General features: G+C 34.6%; 1 protein-coding gene across 2 annotated transcripts in view; it reads left to right on the top strand.

Moving 5' to 3' along the window:
- Positions 1–9851: 9851 nt before the first annotated feature.
- The window catches only part of LOC117113885 (dynein heavy chain 5, axonemal-like), a gene marked incomplete at its 3' end in the record, with an annotated part of 59003 nt that continues 48994 nt past the window's right edge, over positions 9852–19860 (top strand). For both annotated transcript variants that reach the window (XM_033257364.1, XM_033257363.1), the window contains 15 exon segments: positions 9852–10092; positions 10650–11214; positions 13852–14003; positions 14367–14540; positions 14656–14860; positions 15157–15384; positions 15505–15670; positions 15810–16049; positions 16220–16459; positions 17042–17315; positions 17444–17564; positions 18134–18438; positions 18649–18733; positions 19008–19209; positions 19357–19484. In XM_033257364.1, coding sequence (XP_033113255.1) covers positions 10666–11214; positions 13852–14003; positions 14367–14540; positions 14656–14860; positions 15157–15384; positions 15505–15670; positions 15810–16049; positions 16220–16459; positions 17042–17315; positions 17444–17564; positions 18134–18438; positions 18649–18733; positions 19008–19209; positions 19357–19484 — 3069 coding nt within the window. In that variant the 5' untranslated portion in view covers positions 9852–10092; positions 10650–10665.

The raw sequence follows: 19860 nt of genomic DNA, 5'->3' as shown, positions 1-19860 counted from the left end.
GCGAGTTTGACTTTAGAAACACTAAATTATATTGCAACTGCTACCTACAAGATAATATGTAGCTTGAAAAGTTGCTCCACTATTTTGTGAGTCCTCAAGTTGTATGAAGGGAGAGAGACACCCGTCTTAGATCCGTAATGATCGTATGGGCCTCTGTGGTCTAAACGGTATGACGCTCTCCGGGATAGGGAGAGATTGTGGGTTCGATCCCATCAGATACCTCTTTTTCCCATACAACTATAATAAGGAACTTTCGTTGATGGACTATGTTTGATACGATTTATAACATCATGTTCCTATATATTTGAGCACTGTATTATTATCTATTTGATATAGGCCTATACATTATTTGTGATACCTGTGCTAACCAACAACTTGATTTGAATATTATTTCCAAGATTTACCACTGCCGTATACCTACAAACTTTTGTTCTCATTATAATTTTTCAGGTTGTCTCAACACAAGATTTGTTTTCTTATCCTCTCGGGTCTTTGCCTTCTTCCTTTTCGCCTTGAGCACCATTGGTGGAGATGTGCGTTTTATAAATCTTTATTATTATTATTATTATTATTATTATTATTATTATTATTATTATTATTATTATTATTATTATTATTATTAATATTATTATTATTATTATTATTATTATTATTATTATTATTATTATTATTATTATTATTATTATTATTATTATTATTATTATTATTATTATTATTATTATTCAGACTACATTCTGTTGCGATCGGTTGCGATGTAATCGGTGGTAATCCAAAAATTATTACTCCCGATCGCAATCAACGTACGCATTCAGACAAACACAAACAAACTTTACATTATAGGGCCTAGGCCTCCGGTGGCTAGGCCTATGTTGACAGACCTCAGCCAAACAGTGCCTGTGGAATTCGTTGTGATTCGTTGCGATCAGATTCCGTGGTAATCGGGAATAAAAAAGATTGTAGCACCCAATCGCAACGGGTAACAATTGCGATATCGATTACATATCGACTACTATTGGTGAACTTTCACACACGATTTTACTTTGCGATTGGGTGCGATTGGGTGTCGCAATTGCTACAACCGATCGCAATGCGATGCTAGTCTGAATGGGGTATTAGAGACTTCTTTATCATACAACTTTTATAGTAAGGAACTTTCGTTGATGAAATATGTTTGATACGATTTTATAACATCAAGTTCCTATATGTTTAAGCTCTGTATTGTTATCTATTTGATATATAGATTATTTGTGTCTTATTATACTTGTATGAAAAAGGGTTTCCGGAGGGAATCGAACCCGCAATATCTCTGCGAACCTACCGTTTAGACCACAGAGGCCCGTACTATGATATCATTACGGATCTAAGACCACTAGTTTCTCTTCCCTTCATACACATCGAGGGCTTACACATAAGCAAAAACTTTATTTGAATATATATTGAATATTATATATATATAAATAATATATTTTTGTACCAATGATATTTTTATATTATATTTTTATACTGCAATATTATTCACAATTTATTCGGGTTCTCTTTGCAATTAATTAACACTGTAATTTTAATGTTTTGATTTAATTTTTAACTACCCAACTAATTTTTCTATAGACCTATTGTAAATTAATTGTATTTGTATGTGTTTGTACTTCTTATAATTTTGTATTTTCATATTGTACTTCTTATAATTTTGTATTTTCATATTGATGTATTTTTCTATATTGTAGTTTTACGAGCAATGACTTTCCCTTTGGACAAATAAATTTGAATTATGAACTATTATGTTTATATATATATATTGTCGTATAGTATATGATATTGAAGGAACTTAGCCGTTAACACTGTTGAATAAATATAATATAAATCATCAAAGGTACATATACAGTGTTTAATGAGGACATGATGGAACATCGTAGGCCACCCTGTAGCTTTTCAACGAATAAAGCCCTATAAAGTCCTATAAAAAAATCATTGTGTAATAAAATTCCTCAGACGGGATTTGAACCTGCGACCTCTCGCTGACAATGCGAGCGTCATAACCACTATACCACGAAGGCTTCATGGTTGAACAGGTCCAAATACCTGGGCTGTGTATTATATTGCCTTGGTTTGGCTCTGTAATCATTAGTGGTCGTGGGACTAGTTTGGGCCCTACCTAAGCTGGTCGAACGTTTCGTTTGGGTCTGTACCCTAGCTGCATTGATGAGGCCTGGAAGGCCGAAACGGATCCGTCTGCAGATATTGGGATTCCTTCCAGTGGACGCTTAGTTTATTTTGTCATTCTGATCGGATTTTCTCTACTGTTCCGTTTTAATTTTAAATTGCATTATATGGCCGTTTGCTGTTTTATGGGTTTTTTCCCATTTGCCTTTCAAATATATATATATATATATATGTATATATATATGTATGTATGTATATGTATAATAATTTTGTACAATAATTATAAAGGGTTTTCCAATCGGATTTGAACAATATGAAAGAGAAATATATAGAACTAATACTTACCGAAAGAAAGTTTGATATGATGTGCCGTTACTGATACCAAGACACATACTTTGATGAAAGTAAGAAACTTAGCCATTCTGTGGTTGTCCTTGGTACCGTCTGCATTGGAAAAAAGAAAACAAATGAATAGGCCTGTAATTAAAATATTAGAAGGTGGAGAATTTTACAACTAGGAAGTATTTTTAATTGTAAAGTATTAAAAAAGCAAAACATTTGTTGCTTTTCATGTTCATCTGTCTATAATAACTGTGCTGTAACGACTTAATAAAATACAAAAGTTACGCACTTTTTATTCTCTATATTAATGTTAAATAGTTTGTAGTTGTTAAATAATGCCAAAAATGTGTTTTTATTTAGTTACCTACCCGCCGTGGCCGTGGCTACTGAAACAATGTATGCCATGTGGAGTAAAAATGCAGATCAGTAGCCAATATCATCAGAAAATATTTGACTTATATAAATATTAAGCAATTCAATTGATAATTACTTTTTATTGGGGTTTTTACTTTTTATGGGTTTTATTTAAATCGACTGTTAATAACTTTCATAATAAATAACACATTGTTTTAAATAATGTAATTTATTTACCCTAACGTTTTCTGTTTCAAAACAATTGTTACTCCTTCTTCTGTTTTTCTTCCTTCTTTTTGTCTTCTTATGTCATTCTTTTTCAGAACACTTCTAATAATTGCGATGGTTTAACCGATGTTACAAATTTACCATCCGCGTTGAAATTGCTGATGTCTGCAAATGATCGATATTATATGTACAGAGGTATGTATGTAAGTAGATTATAAGTACGGAGGTATGCAAGTAGATTCAGTTCATTGAGTCCCAACAAAAAGTTGTTAAAAAAAAACACAGGTGAGTTGATGGATATGGTGTCTCACTGTAGTAGGCTAATACCATTGGCAGGTCTCCAGTCTCAGGCATCAACCGATCCTTTATTCGGCGTCAAATCAAACAAACTTGAGACTACTGTTTCGAGAACTATTGAAAATATTGAGGAGGCAATTGTGATTAAAACGTGAACGCCTCTATATGCTACTTTGATTTTAGGGTGTGTTTTTGACGTGTCAACGTTGGTGTATTTACCTTCACAATTTTATCCGTTTGATTGACATCTCTCTTTTACAATACAGAATGTCTTGTGTATTCTCTATATTTTTTTTTTTTTTTCACAGATTTCTCTTCGTTAACGTTTCTGTTCAAATCGTTCCATTTATATTGCGCCAACCCAGCAATTGTTGCTCGCATTCCAACAATTGTTCGACTAGATGTTGCAATTTTCAATAACTTTCTCCTCTCCTGGGAGTCCGCTTCATGTCCTCTTCAGCCAGTAAAACGGCGCACTTTCCTCAACTAAGACAGGAGCCGAGTGGTCCAGTATGCTACACCGGGGGTAACCATGTACTCTAAAACATTTATAATGTATTTATATATATTTATACCAACCGCAAGACTGTTTATAATTTATCTCTACCATGATTTCAGTTGTATGAACAAATGTTTCTGGGAATTGAACTTGCAGCCCCTCGCTCACAAGGCGAGTGTAATACCGTTAGACCTCAAAGGCGTTTGCGATACATACCATGGGACCGGGATTTATCAATCTCAGCTTAGCAAATGTCTTAAATCAAAAATGTTGGGATATCCCTTAGCAAATATCGTAAGCTGATTTATCAAACCATCTTAGCAAAATCTTAGCTTACAAATCGTCTTAGATGGCGCATGCATGCAATCGACTTTTTAATTTTAAGCAACTTTTATGCTAAAGCAATATTGATAAACTGACTTAAGCAGAAAATGGACTTAAGGCGAAATTAAGCTGATTTCTAGTTTGATAAATCCAGCCCAGCCCTAACCCCCCTCAACACAGCCATTTTTCCTCATACAACTCTGACTTTACACTCACACAGTGGAGCCATGGTTTAGGGCTACCCTTACAGGTTGCATAACCACTGAAAAACCTTAAAGGCAAAACCAAAGTCTTTTCTAGACTTTTTTGCAAAATCAGCAGCCGAAATACACCATTATTATTATTAGTGCAACACCCTCTGCAGAACAGTTTTCTTTTCGCCCACGTTCACTCTAAGTAAACATTACACTGCAGGATGTCAAAATAGAATAATCATAAAATTAAAAGTTTACACAACAGAGATATATTTCACATATTCAGTATATCGGGTTTGCGGTGAAAACTTTAGTCTGAATACAATAAAATCCCTCTCTAAGGACACCCATATTCAATAGGCCTATTAAGTGTAAACACCTATTTATGGGTGTTTGCTCAGATTTGTCCACACCATATTCTGCATATTTACGATATAAAATTGGTGAAATATATTCTGAGCTGAATTCTTGCTCGGATGCGAAATCAAGAACGCTGGATTATAAAACAATACAGTATTTGATTATTTACTGCGATCAGTTCGTTTTTAATGACAATAAGTTTTGTGTTTTGTATCATCAATGTGCTTTATATAAATATTGCAACAACTTTTATATTAATTTTATTTTTGAAAATCATGTATTATACCATCATGCTTACGTTGTCTCTACCAATGGCGGTCCCAAGCCTGGATGAAAAAAGAGGAAAGTTGGGCGTGGGGCTAACTACCCTACACTGTAAAAGTATATGCTACAGACACGTAGATGAAAGCCTGAACATAACATTACGTTGTACAACTGTGTGCAAAAACCCACATATTCGGTCATCTGTTCGCTTATTCATCCATTCGTTCGTTCGTTCGTGCAGTCGTTCGTTCGTTCACTCTTTCGTTCAATAGTTCGTTCGCTCTCAGTTACTTAGTTTGTTCATTCATTCATTGGCATTGGCAGAGACAACGTAAGCATGATGGTATAATACACGATTTTCAAAGGTCGTACGACCCCCCCCCCCTGAATTTTTTAAGGTCCACATTTTTTCCAAACATTTTTTCATCTAGGGCCTTTTCACAATGACATAAATGAAAAAGCATTGATGAGGTACCAGCAATGAGTCCAAAGACCTTGCCAATTGCGTGACGTAATCTATCTCAAAGCCAATTTTATTGACATTTTAATCACATCTTGCTGTTATTTAATTGTGCAAAGGTCCAAAAAATTATGATCACGACCCACCCAGAAAAAATCCTGGATACACCCCTGATCAATTGTCTATCCATCTATCCATCCATCCATCCATCCATCCATCCATCTATGTAGGCCTATTCATTCATTCGTTCGTTCGTTCGTTCATTCGTTCATTCTTTCATTCATTCATTCATTCATTCATTCATTCATTCATTCATTCATTCATTCATTCATTCATTCATTCATTCATTCAATCACTCATTCATTTGTTCATTCAACATTGGATATACCTACCCTCTGTGGCACTCTACACACTCAGTGTAGTCTCTCTAAGTTTCTTGTCTTTGCTTGAATGTAACTTGATAAACTGCCGTACTGAAGTAACTTGGTTTGTTCTGTTTGTTGTTCCCTGTGTTGCTAGCAGGCTTTGATTTTAATATTTCAATTAACTCTCGGCAGTGGAGCTCACCATTTTCAAAATACTTTTGAAAGAACTCGTGCCTAATAAAATTATGTTCCTATAGTACGTCAACTGTGTATGATTTTTTTCTCGTATCAATGTCTATATTTACATAATTTCGCTGGGAACATACGTTCTGCTTACCATCTCATTTCAATAATAATGCAGTTATCATTGTTGTTGCTATTATTCCTTTGGTTTTTTTTTAGTATAAATTTGTTATGTTGGCATTGCGTCGGCGAAATTCATTCATTTCTTGTGGGTTTATGTACAAGTAATCCAGGCAGTGTTAAATGCACTTGAGAAATCAATATAGTGTACCGGTAACCTTTCAACTATTAAATATACACATTATGGGATGGTCTCGCGAAATAATCTCGTCTGCGTCTTGTGGTCACGCATTAGACAAATGATCAGCTTTATATGGTATCTGGATCTCATTGTATTTCTCGAACACTACAGGGTCACACTGGTACTCCGAGACTCGTCCCTCTCGCTAGTCTCCTCCTATCCTATCGGGCGGCCCTCGAGACTATTTCGCGGGACCATCTCATAATATATGTATATTGAATAGTTGAAAGGTTACAATAATAGACACCTTTACATATGTTCACGGAACATCAATTTACTGATATATATTTTGGAAGTGGAAGAGAACAGCATGTCCAACACTTCGATTACTTTGATAGGCAAACTGTAATGGGTCCAAAAAGGGTTAGTTTGGTCAAATAACAAATTGAAGTACAATTTTTTTCAAGTGACAACATTAGATGTTATTGCAATAGGTCTGTAATCTGTAATCATTAAGCTCTACATTAGGTTTTTAGTTTTTGGGAGTGGCATAATTATTAAATAAGTCGTACATACTAGATGTAGTACGTAGGAGATATTAGGTAGTTTCGCCGCACGACGTTACAACTTTACGTCAGTACCCAACATGATAGCTCCGCCCCTTTTGTAAACAAAGCGAAATACGCATGCGTAAATCGGTAACTAACGTACGTCGAGCATGCACGTAAAAGCCTGAACACTCCCTATTAACGTACTCCGCAACGCAAGGTGAATAAATTATGACGCCATCCGTTTACGTTTCAAGGTTAACGTGGTGCGGCGAAAACTACCTAATATCTCGTACGTACGACTTAATTATCTCGTAGGCCTACTATTAGGCCCTATAAGTTATAATATGAGGAATTTGAGTGTTTTTCGGTGTCTTGCCACGTACAAGCTCATCTTCTCTCTTTACATTGGTTTCACTAGCATTATTTTTATGAATTCTCGATTTTATATATTTTTGACGCTTGCCCATCTCATCCACAGCGTAAAGCGCTTGTAGTTATTCGTTCATATTCACAATTTCCTTTAATTTAATTTATTTATAATATAACATTTACATTTATTGTAAAAAATTAGTATTTTTAATAATATTAGCCCAATAATATTATAGGCCTACCTAGCTTTTTTTTTTCATTGTGCGTTATAATAGACCTACATTATTTATTTTACGTTTAAATTTGATAATGTTTTATTTGCCTTGTGCTATAATTTTACATGTTGACATATGCAGTAGAAATCCGAAACACACGTTGTTGAAAGTGACACTTTTTACGTCTGCTATGTATATGTCCAATTTGTAGGGAATTATTTTACTCCGACCTCAATATATTTACGCTTCTTTAAATTTAATCTTAGGCCTATTAATGAACGTTAAAACCCGTAGTATAATTAATGACATTTAAACAATGTTTTTAATTAGATAGATTTATTTTTGTATATAGATAAGTTTCCTTAACAAGTTGCTATATTCATCGTTAGGTCTATCAAAATGTAGATATATCAGACCATTGAAAAATAAAAACGCTGAATAATGTTTGCTCTCAAAACCATTGGCGGTCAGGGGATTAGGGCAGCCGGCCAGGGCCCTCCCCTAAATATAATAAAAACAGAAAATTGTATTCAAATTTGAAGTCTTAGAGTGACATTTCGGGCTGCCCAGGGGTGCGATAATTAAAAATGTTCGTACCTCAGCCCTCACCATATCGACCCTCCATCTCTGAAGGTCCCTTCCTGGCCCCTCATTCCCTGGCCTGCCACCAAAAAAAAAAGTTTAATATATACTCATTTCATAATATATATAAATTTGTTTTTATGGGTTTATCCCATTTGCCATTAAATTTATATATATATATATATATATATAAAAACATATATTGCCTTGGTTTGGCTCTGTAATCATTAGTGGTAGTGGGACTGGTTTGGGCCCTTCCTAAGCTGGTCAAACGTTTCTTTTGGGTCTATACCCCAGCTGCACTGATGAGTCCTGGAAGGCCGAATCGGATCCGTCTGCAGATATTGGGATTCCTTCCAGTGGATACTTAGTTGTTTATTTTGTCATTCTGATCGGATTTTCTCTACTGTTCCGTTTTAATTATATATATATATATATATATATTATATATATACAACAACCATAATTAATAACAACGAGTTCTTGAAATGGCATAAGCAACTGTAAGCTTAGGAGCTGCCAGGTGTTCGGGGGTCCAGTGGCCTAAAGCCCCGGAAAAAAATTGCGTTTTTTATTGTTAACGACTCAATACTGAATATTTAGATGCGTGCTCACGCAATAGCTCTGTCAATCGGTCGGTCTATCGACTGGTCGGCCCTGCCCTTGAAAAATCATTATAATTTCGTCCTTTTTGTCCACAATTTGTTGGCGTACCGTAATTAAATCGTGACGGAAGCCGTCAAAACATAAAAAAAAACTTCTTTTGTATCCAAAAAACTTTTTTAACCAAAAAAAAAAAAAAAAAAAAAAATAGCAAACGTAATTGCTAACTACAACGAAGTAATAGTAACGAGTTTTTCAATTAGGTCCAAAGGCCCTGTGGTGTGTTCCAGGGGCCGAGGGTCCCAGACTAGAAAATAATTGCGTTTTTAATGTTTTAAGACTGAATAATGAATACTTCATGAGTAAGATGTGTGCTTTAAACATTAATAGCTTTGTCGGTCGGTCTGTCGATGGTTGGTTAATTGGTCCCCTGTCCTGGACAAATCATTTCTTTATTATAGTTTTAATAACTGGTTAATACTGTATTGGGGGTAAATCAATCGTAACGGATGCCGGTATATACAAAGTATTAAAAAAAGCTTCTACTCTATCCAAAACACATAACAAGCGTGTAATGCATACCATTTCGCGATTGTAAACAATTTATTTATGTGGAGGGGGGGGGGGGGCGGCGTGTGGATGCGTCCTCACCATCTGCCTACAGGCACATAAAGCAAAAGTTTTACAGTAATAATAAAAAAAAATAACATGAAAAACAAAATTAAATAACAGCTGACGGACGTTATGTTTAGGCCTACATATGCAACTTTCAAGGCCTACTGATTAGAAATCCCTGCCAATTAAGAAATATACTATATTTTTTTCAAGGTTATCCAATTTTTAAAAAAATTTGATGGGGCCCTCCCCCTCCTCTGGCTGCGCTCCTATTTTACTAAGGATAATTGAAGACTGGTTTTACTGAAATGTATTTTCTCCTTGATTTTACTAACTTGAGAAGTCTGCTATTCGGTTTTACGGTACATATGTGAATATACACAGTTCAATCAGGGAGTTGACTATAACAACTCCCTGGTTCAATGAAAGCAGTTTAGTCGAAATCCCCTCCTCGAAATCCACCAACGCCCAGGGTCTACATTTACAGCAACTGCGTCAACCAATCAACCAATCAGAACGCTTTATTATTACATAATGAATTGATTTTCATCCGGGAATTTGTAAATTTCAAAACCTTGACAACCACACACCAAAATGGCGGCGCCCTAGACGTAAACAAAATACTACTGTAATCTAGGCCAAACTCTTAGGCCTATACCTTTTTTTCACCATGTAATATACTTTACTATATAATAAATCCTTTGTTGATTGTATTTAATGTCCAGGAAGACTGCAGTAAAGTGCAAGCATTCATTAGGTCAGAATTTTTTCTAGGCCTAGGCCGAGACACGTCTTGGCTGGACATTCATTCGACGAACAAAAGAAGGTGAGTTGAGTGAGCTTGACTAGCCTAGGCCTAGATAGGCAAAACCTAACCTTCCTGCCTCGGCTTAGCCTAAAGGCCTAGGATAGGCCAAGCCTAGGTAGGCCCACGGCCTATTCTAGCCTCTATACTTATCTGTATATTTTAATAATATGTTTAATAATTCTAGCATATTTATAATGACATAGGCCTAGGCCTAGGCCTATAATATATAGGCCTAGGCCTAATTTTTTTTTGTGTAGGCCTACCTACCTAGGCCTTTTTAGGCTAAGCTTAGGCCTAGGCCCTAGACCCTAGGCTAGCCCTAGTCCCTAGTAGCTAGCCAGGGGCCTAGGCCAGCCCTATTTTTTTGTAGTAGGCTAAGCCTAAGCCCATTGTCTTCATATTTTCTAGCCTAGCTCTACTCTTTTGTACGAACCAATTCATCCTCTTGCTGCTGATTTGAATGTCCTTTAGGCCTATACTTGAATAAATAAATGGTAATTAAAAAGAACAAGCAAATAAATAGGTCTAGGCCTAGGCCTAAATGTTTTTTTGTTTTTTTGTTTTTTTTTTATTAGTTACATATTCTGCATCATGGATGAACGTCATTGGTGGATAGCAACTAAAATACAAGAATCCTTTCACATCGGGGGATTCAGTGACAATCCCACACTCCTTGAGGATTTTCTATGTGAATCAGAAACTCTTGATTTAATCAACAAATTCCTTGGAGAGGGGGGACCAAATAAGTTATTCTTCTACTCAGATCGACCACAAACTAGTGCACTGACTCCAAGTGGTCTACAGAGCACAAGACAATTGCATGTTATAACTTCTCTTGCAAAATTGAAAGATGTGGATGTGGAGCAGACAACTGTTTTGTATATGCTTCGGCATACCACCGAACATGAGGTCGATCAAGTACACATGGAAAAGGACATATTCTGTGGGGAATTGCGACACAGCGTGTTGGAAAATTTGAATACACTTCTGTCAGATATCTACTTGCCTTTGTTACAAGCTCAAACTGACTGGGGACATTGTACTCCAGATCAAGTCAGTCAGTGTCTGAACAGTCTGGATAAGCATGCTGCTGCTCTTGCCGAGACAGTTAAGGTCCCAAATACTGCAGCTCGTCAGCAGGTAAATTTAATAGATAATTGAAAAAATAAAAAATGCATTAAAAAGATTGTATTGATGATGTGGAAATAAACTTTATATTGAATTGAAATGAAATTGAAAATATACACAGACAAATTATACATAATTAAAACTGTCTTAATAACTCCTCTGAGCATTACAAATATATACATTTTAATATTTTTTTGAGAAAATTGCATTGTCTCTATCAGGATTCGAACCTAAGACCCTCTAATTACAGTTCAGTTCAGTTCTACCAAAAGAGCTGCAAGGCCAAGTGGTATACCCTTGAATTTTTCCATTAGGGCATGTATTCTTCTCATTGCATAATATGAAATGAAATAAATAAAGATAACACATAATAGGAAATATAATAGAGAAACACTTTCACTGTATTTGAGATATTAATTATTTTTTAATGCATTAATACATGTTTACAATAGAGTAATTATTAACTATTCTTCATGTCATTGTTATATTTTTTTTAATTCAAATAATATTTTGTTGATTTTGTTGTGGTTCCAAGTAATGTACATGGTAGGCCTAACAAGTAATTCATGACATTTTTTAACATCAAATATTGTGACAGGTTTATTAATGTTGTAACTAAATGTTTTTTAAGTTTGCTTGCTATTTACTTTATTATTAACTGGCAGTATAAGAAAAGATGGCCGGTACATGATATTGTGGTAAGCTATGGTATAGTAATGCAGTTTGAATTCCCATCCTGCCTCTGTTTTCATGTAAACCATTCCTTTGCATGTTACAATAATTGTAATTTGTTAAGTTATGCATGAAAACTTTAATTTTCAAGTTTGTGACTGTCATTAGAATTTATTTATCTTCACCTCTCCCAATTATTTGAGAGGATGACCATTTCTGGTTCTATTCTATAAAACTCCCAGTCTTTCATCTGTTAAAAGCTATATTGGTGGTGGTTGAAATTTAAAATCCAAATCAATAGCAAAGTAAACTAAATAGTGCAAAAAAATTAAGAACGCTATAATTTTTATTCCTGTTGAAAGAATGCCATGTGACTTTAGTATGTTATTCGTTAATATTGGCAACTTTTTCTACTATGAACCATGAAATTCTGAATTCCTTCACAGCTCTTTGGATTGTAGCTGAAAGGCTTAAAAACACATTCTTTAGAAGAAACAATTATTTTCTATGACCAATTACATTGTTTTCTCTTAGAAATAGTATAGATTCACACCCTACCTTATGGACTCACATAACACTACCAAGGTGATCTGAGCCCAATGAAGAGAATCATAGAATCCTTGTGCACTAAACTAAACCCACTCTTAGGTACAGTATTTATGCACATGCTGGCCAATTTTACTTTCTTTTTTCATCTTTGCACATTTCTGTTCTTAGTTGCTATCCAAATATCAATTATTTTTTGTAAAATATAGATCAAAAGGGGATTGATACATTTAATAATAATAATAATATGATTTATATAGCACCTTTCCAAGATGATCAAGGCACTTCACTAGGAGAACATTAGCAGTACAGTAAAATTTTACAATAATTATAGTTATTTACAATAGGAATACAATAAGTAATCAAAATAGAACCAACATAAAAATACAATTATAAAAGTACAAATGCGAACGAAAATTAACACCATATTATTTTAACAATCAATTTAACAATTTTAAAAGAGTTATTATGATAACTTATAGACAATTTGACATTCAAAAAACTAATTAAAATTCTCTATGTATAGTCAATATCTACAATTATAATTACTTTTTCATGTTTATAAAAATATGATAAATGTTAAAATCAATAAATATACTTATTTTAATCAGATAATTATTATAGAAAATTTGACATTAAAAAAACTAATTCCAAATTCAGTATGTAAAATCAATTAATATCTATAATTATAATTACTTTTCCAAGTTTATAAAAATATAATATATATAAAAGTACAATTAATAGAGTATACTTATTGTAATTAAGAATATTATTATAGAAAATTTGATATTCAAAAAGCTAATTCCAAATTCAGTATGTAAAATCAATTAATATCTACAGTTATAATTACTTTTTCATGTTTATGAAAATATAATAAAAGTTAAATGAATAAAGTATACTTATTCTAATCAGATAATTATTAACAATTTGACATTCAAAAAACTAATTCCATATTCAGTATGTAAAATCTGTTAATATTTACAATTATAATTACTTTTCCAAGCTTATAAAAATATAATATAAAAGTACAAACAATAGAGTATACTTATTGTAATTTAGAAAATTATTATAGAAAATTCAACATTCAAAAAACTAATTCTAAAATTTAAAAAACTAATTAAAATATAAAAAGAAGATATGAAAATAGGAATTATTTGTTTGGTAGTAGTTTAATACTTACATGATCTCTTACCTAAGCCTGGGGTCACACTGTGTCAGCTGACATCACTCAACCGTGACTGATGAAACCGCTGTAATACTAGGCCTGCTTATCGTTTGTGGCAGTGCAACTGTTCGTTGTTGAATACAACATGCATGCATCGTTATGTGTGTTTTGACATAACTCATAGACCTTTTAGCAAGTAAAGCTGAATACATCTGGTTGTAACATGTGTAATTGCAAAAATAAGATAAGAATTGTGTTAATTGCAGGTGTTACGAAGGCCAGAGATCCTTGTGAGTAATGAATTTAGTAAACATCGTTCCACATCCTACGATGGTAACATCATCTCAGAATACGAAGCCTTAGTTACCGAGTGGATTTCAACCATTGATAATGCTTTGACCGATGGTGGAGATGAAAGGTACAAACTATATTATATACTGTATATAATAATAATAAATGAGTGTTCCTAAAGTTGTTTAAACTTTTCCATAAAAATGTGATTTCTGCTATAAAATTTCATCACAAAATATGGTTTGAAAAATGATAAATATTGTTTGCTATTTTCACATATTTCTGTTTAAAAGTTTATTACTCTGTTTTTTTTATGCCTTTACCATTCCTTAGTTTTTTGGTCCATTTAATTATTACACCACTGCTAATGAATGATTTAACCTCCAATTAAGACTGTGTTTTACACCAACGTAGTAGGTGAAGTATTACTACAGATTATAAGTTTGTGTACCATCATACAATGACTCTCAAATCCTCCACGTTTCTAAAGATTCATGGATCCTAATTCTGGACCGTTGACGGAACTTGAACGATGGAAACGACGCCAGAGAATGCTATCCAGTATAATGGAGCAATTGAAGGGCAAAGAGTGCAAGACTGTGATTGGTGTACTGATCAGCTCCAAGTCAAAGGTCATCAAGAAGTGGAAGCTGATAGATGCAAGGTTGGTATTAATATTGGACATAAACTATGTTACATTAAGGCCCATTGGTCTTTTAAACTAATATGATTGTCCATTAGCCAATGACCTTATTGTTTAATTATGTATTTATCTGCAGTATTACAGATGCCGCTAATGAGACAAAGGACAAAGTGAAGTACCTGGAGGCCCTTCGACGTCACTTTGAACAGCTGTACAACGGTGCTACTCCAGCTAGCATAGTGAATACTGCATTGCCAGGCCTTGTAAACAGCGTCAAGCAGATGGATTCTATATCACGATTCTATGCTAGAGGGGGCTATTTAGGCCTGCTCTTCACCAAGGTTAGTAGCTTGAATTTTGTAATGGATGGATGGAAGGAGGGAGGGAGGTAGAGGTGAGGGAGAAAGGGATGGATGGAGAGATGGATTGAGGGAGGGGAGGAACTAGTGAGAGATGGAGGAATAATAGATGAACAGGCAGACAGAAAAAAAATAAGTGAATGAGAACATGAAAAAAACAATAATGGTATGAAAAATTTCTATCATTAGGTATAGGAACGAATGATCAATTAGTTTTCTTTTTCACCAGCATTGTCATACAGTACTCTAAATTTATTTCTGCTATACAACCAATCTAGATTACAAATCAGCTGGTGAATGCTTGCAAAGACTACCTCCGCAATGCAACCATCAGCACTGAACAAGAGGATCAGCTCTGGCCTAAGATGTATGGAGAGATTGACACCAAGGTTGCTTCTGGGGACTTGATCAGCAAGCCTAAGACCACTAGCAAGAGGAAGGGTAAAGAGAAGGATGCTGATGCGGACACGTTATTTGGAAGAATGAAATCTTGTCTTAATCTTTATGTAAGGAAAAGCTCAATCTATTGTTGTTTTCATTTATGTTGAAGTTGAAATGATGATATCACTATTGACTTGTAATAATAATTCAACAATATGATTATACTATTGGATTATCTTTTGTAGAATTCTTACAAAGAGATGGTGCGTTGTCTGCGAGACAGTCTAGGGGGTGCTCATGCCCTCACACATTTCCCATCAATCAGCTCAATAGGGGCTCCAACATCAAAGTCAAGTAGAGGTTTTGTTAGAGGATATGCTTCTAAGCCATCTAAAACGCCATCAGTTGCAGGTAACTGAACATTGCCAGTTATGTCACTGATGAAAATAACATTTCTGCTTTATTTAAATTTTATTTAATAATCATCATTATCATTATCATAATCATTGTTATTATTAAATACTCAACAATATACTTTATTTTTTTACAGGTGATTTTACTGATGGTCATGGAATCCCTTTCACTGATGAGGAGTCCATATTTGGTCATATGGATTCCTTTTGTGGGCGTGTTCGTCAAGTGATTGATTCTGTCTACACTTTGATTCAGTACAGTAAGCTGATCATAACTATAGAGGGCTTACCACGTCCTCTCAAGGATGATCTTCAGCTGGAGGACTTTGACGATGTTGACACTACTGCTACTGTGTCAAATGTCCCAGAATCGATTGGTAAGGATGCATTAATTCAATAGAAATAGGATTCCAAGTGAGCCAGTCTAGAGCTGTGCCATCAGGTGCTGGTTACCCCTCTTATTATTTTGATAATTATGATTAATAATATTTTTATTATGATCATATGACAAGTGTTAATATTATTAAAATTTTTTAAATATTTTCAGTTACATCTTATGACTCACCAGCCATATCCATAAGTCCTCTTCGAGGTCCACACACCCATAAAATACTGCCTGTGGTAGAGGAGGAGGAAGGAAGTAACGAAGATGAGGATGAAAATGAGGACACCACAGGTGACAATGAGATGGGAACCAATGAGATGGTATCCAATGCTGATGAAGTTCATGAATTAGCTGTCACTTCAACAAAATCTGGTCTCACTCTTCAAGATGTAATGATTTTAAGTAGGTTTACTCTTAATGTTTTTTTTTAAAAATCAATTTTACTTTTATCATGTAGCTGTTGGTATGTTATGTATGATGAATTTTAACTTGAACCTATTCACTGAATTTCATATCTTCCTCTTTTTTTTATCACTTTTTTTCAATTTTATCCAATTTTTTCTTTGACTTTGTCTTTTCAGCTTTTTATTTCCACTACCTCTTCCTTTCATTTTACTTTCAGTGACGGACAGGACAAACCCTTCCATCTGCCATGGTATAAAAAATTCTAGAAAAGCTTAAAATTGCCCAGTATTTCTAGGTGCCAAGAGCATTAGACTCTACCGTCAGAAAAGTTAGCACCACTCCTCGCTCCACCCCCTCCCCTCCCCCTCGAATATATATCCTAGAGCCACCATTGTCTATTCTTACTGCTTCTCATTCATCCTTTACTTCCTATCCTACTCTTTCTCTATTCTCCATCTACCCATCCTACTCAATATTGTTCATTTCCCTACTTTTTTTTCAATCTGATTCTTATCCTCCTCTTCCCAATCAAGTACAGTACTATTACTGAACATCTGTCTATCTTTCCTTATTGTCCAGGAAAGCTTTTTAATGCTGATGACCCAGAAGATGAAGGTCCCAGTATTTCATCCATTGTCCGTGACCATGTAATCAGTATGAAAGCACTACTCTCCAGTAACATCACAACAGAGATCATGCTGGACGTGGAAGGCAAAGAGAAAGAGAAATATGGCGAAGTACACATGGAATTTCAAGGAACTGTCCAACAAATAGAAGCCTACATGTGTGCTTATCTTCATGCAGTCTTCCTGCGGAAAATGAAAACACATCAGTCATTGGACATTCTCACAAGGTAATCACCACATTTGTATCTCGAATCACAACTCCTGTAAGCAGCATTAAGCCATCTGATGTTTTTAAATGCACATTTCTATTTTGACTCTTAATTTATTTGCAAGACTCCTGTTTATTTAAATGTAGGTTTTTACCTGTAATGCATCGTCAAGGTGTAAAACATGCCATCACTGAGAAATACATGGATATGTTCACAGCATTTGAAACTGACCTGGAAGAAGTCAAGGATATTTATGAGAAATATAAGGTAATTTGAATATTTAAGCAGTATTTTTAATATTGTTTTTTATTATAAAATTATTATAATGTCATAATTTTCACTGTTCATGAATGGTACCCTTATTTTATTCAAACAATTTTTTACACAAAACAAAAAATTATATACTAACACTGATAATAATAGTAAGTAATCTATTATATCCACTTCAATATTTTGTAAGACATTGCCTGATAAATGCTCATTGATGATAAAAATATAGAAAAACCATAAATTATGGCAGTACCTCAGTACTTGGAACCATTCTTATGTACTGTCCCCATAGCTTAGGTCTAGTTGTCAATTTAGTTGACAATTTAGTTGATGGGGAGCAACATTACCTCGATGGGATAATTGGTATTTGGATTTTGCTGAAAATTCTTCTGGGAATTATTTGGATCTTGTTGGTTTAATTGTCTATCCGCCTTGAGCACCTCTGGTGGAGATGTGCGCTTTATAAATCTTTATTATTATTATTATTAGTTTAGGTAGAGTACGATGTCTGCTATTATAGTTTTCATTAACATTGTATATAATTATTTTTATTTATCATATTGCAGGATGAACCAATCAAGATGAGGAATGCTCCGCCTGTTGCAGGAGCTATCCAATGGTCTCGTCAACTTCTACAACGTATTGAGGAACCAATGAAAGTGTTCCGCGATAACAAAGCCATCATGCACATGAGAGAATTCTCGCGCATCGTTAAGTTCTACAATCGCATTGCAACTGCCCTTGTTACTTTTGAAAGTCTGTGGTTCAACCATTGGAAGACACTGATTGAGCCAGCCAAGGCAGGTCTGAAGGCAACGCTTCTAGTGGTACATCCAGAAACCAGATGCATTGTGGTTAATGCTGATGAAAGGTCAGTTCACATCTTGACCTTTGTTGTTTTTACTGGTCAATTGCCTTTTCTTTTGGTCAGTCTTTTTTTCTTTCTGTTTCAGTCTTTCCTCATTTCCTAAAATACGTCATGACATCGGCAGTCATTCTCTTCAGCAAAGTCACCAATCATCATAATCTTCAGTAACAGCAACACCAGATTAATATATATTATTATTTCTTACTATTTTAGAGTTCTTCAAATGATGCAAGAGTGTCGCTGGATGAGTAGACTTGGTATCAGTGTACCTGAAGCAGCGTTGCTTGTTGCTAAGCAGGTATGATTAACATTTAACATCTTGCAGTTTATGTGTATACACTTTATCTTATTAGTATTAATGTTTATTTGTTTTAGTTTGGGCTTACATGTTAAAAGCTTTGAGCTTGTTTTGCCAGCCCTTTCCCATTCATTTGTCTTTGTATCCATTGATTTTATACTGTGACTTGTTTTAATTGTATTGTGTTTGAAGTTGGAAGTGAATTTGTATATTGATTGAAAATGATTATTATAATATTAATGATGCTATATGCATTCTTAATTTTTTTTTGTAGGAGCATCGTTTCAAGAGCTACCAGAACCACCTTGTTCAATGTCTGAATGAACTTAATGAGGTGTCGGCAATGATCCCACAGCCACTGGAACACCTCTTCATTACCCACACCAGTAACGTTATCCAGGCCTTGCAACCAGGTCTCACCACCCTTGCTTGGAACTCTATGAATATTGATGCCTTTCTCCATCAAGTTCGAACAGGTGAAGCTGCAGCTGTGTGGAGCAATACTCCATATTGGCGGCCAGTTTATTAATTATCGAATTATCCTTTGAAATTTATTGTTAGATATGCAACAAATTATTGATTCTCAAAATTCATGTTCTTAACTGTATGTTCTTTTCCCTTAGCCATTATGAAGTTGAAAGTAACAGTTGATGCTATAAACAACATAACCAAGAATACCATTGAGGCGAAACTGAAGGCCATAAGCCAACTGTTCTTATTTGATATTGAGACAGCATTTGGCCGTTCATGGGTAAGCAGCACAAGTCCGCAATTAAGCTACTTAAATATTATAAAGTTAAATACAGTAATATAACTCTATTTATTATTTTATACAATAAATAATAAGATGGTTGGTGAGAAACTCCTAATCCAGTGTTTAGGAGTATGTTGGTGTGAATCACACCAAGGATAACCCACTAAGTACAAAGACTTATTTCCAGTGGTGTCCTTCTGGTGGTGGATTGGGCAGTACACTGGGAGACAATACCCTATTTAATTTCGAAAAGTGTACTGCACTTTTTAACGTGCACATGGGCCATATTGCACACAGGACCAACGGCTTAAACGTCTCATTCAAAAGACTTGTATTTCAGCCCTCCAGCTGAAACACAAGGAGAGCAGCGATG

This window comes from Anneissia japonica, unplaced genomic scaffold (genome assembly GCF_011630105.1).
Source record: "Anneissia japonica isolate Jap-2015-1 unplaced genomic scaffold, ASM1163010v1 scaffold1417_len1240632_cov203, whole genome shotgun sequence".
In the NCBI taxonomy this organism is placed as follows: domain Eukaryota; kingdom Metazoa; phylum Echinodermata; class Crinoidea; order Comatulida; family Comatulidae; genus Anneissia; species Anneissia japonica.
The sequence above is the reverse complement of the archived record's forward strand: the minus strand, read 5'-3'. Positions and strand labels throughout refer to the sequence as shown.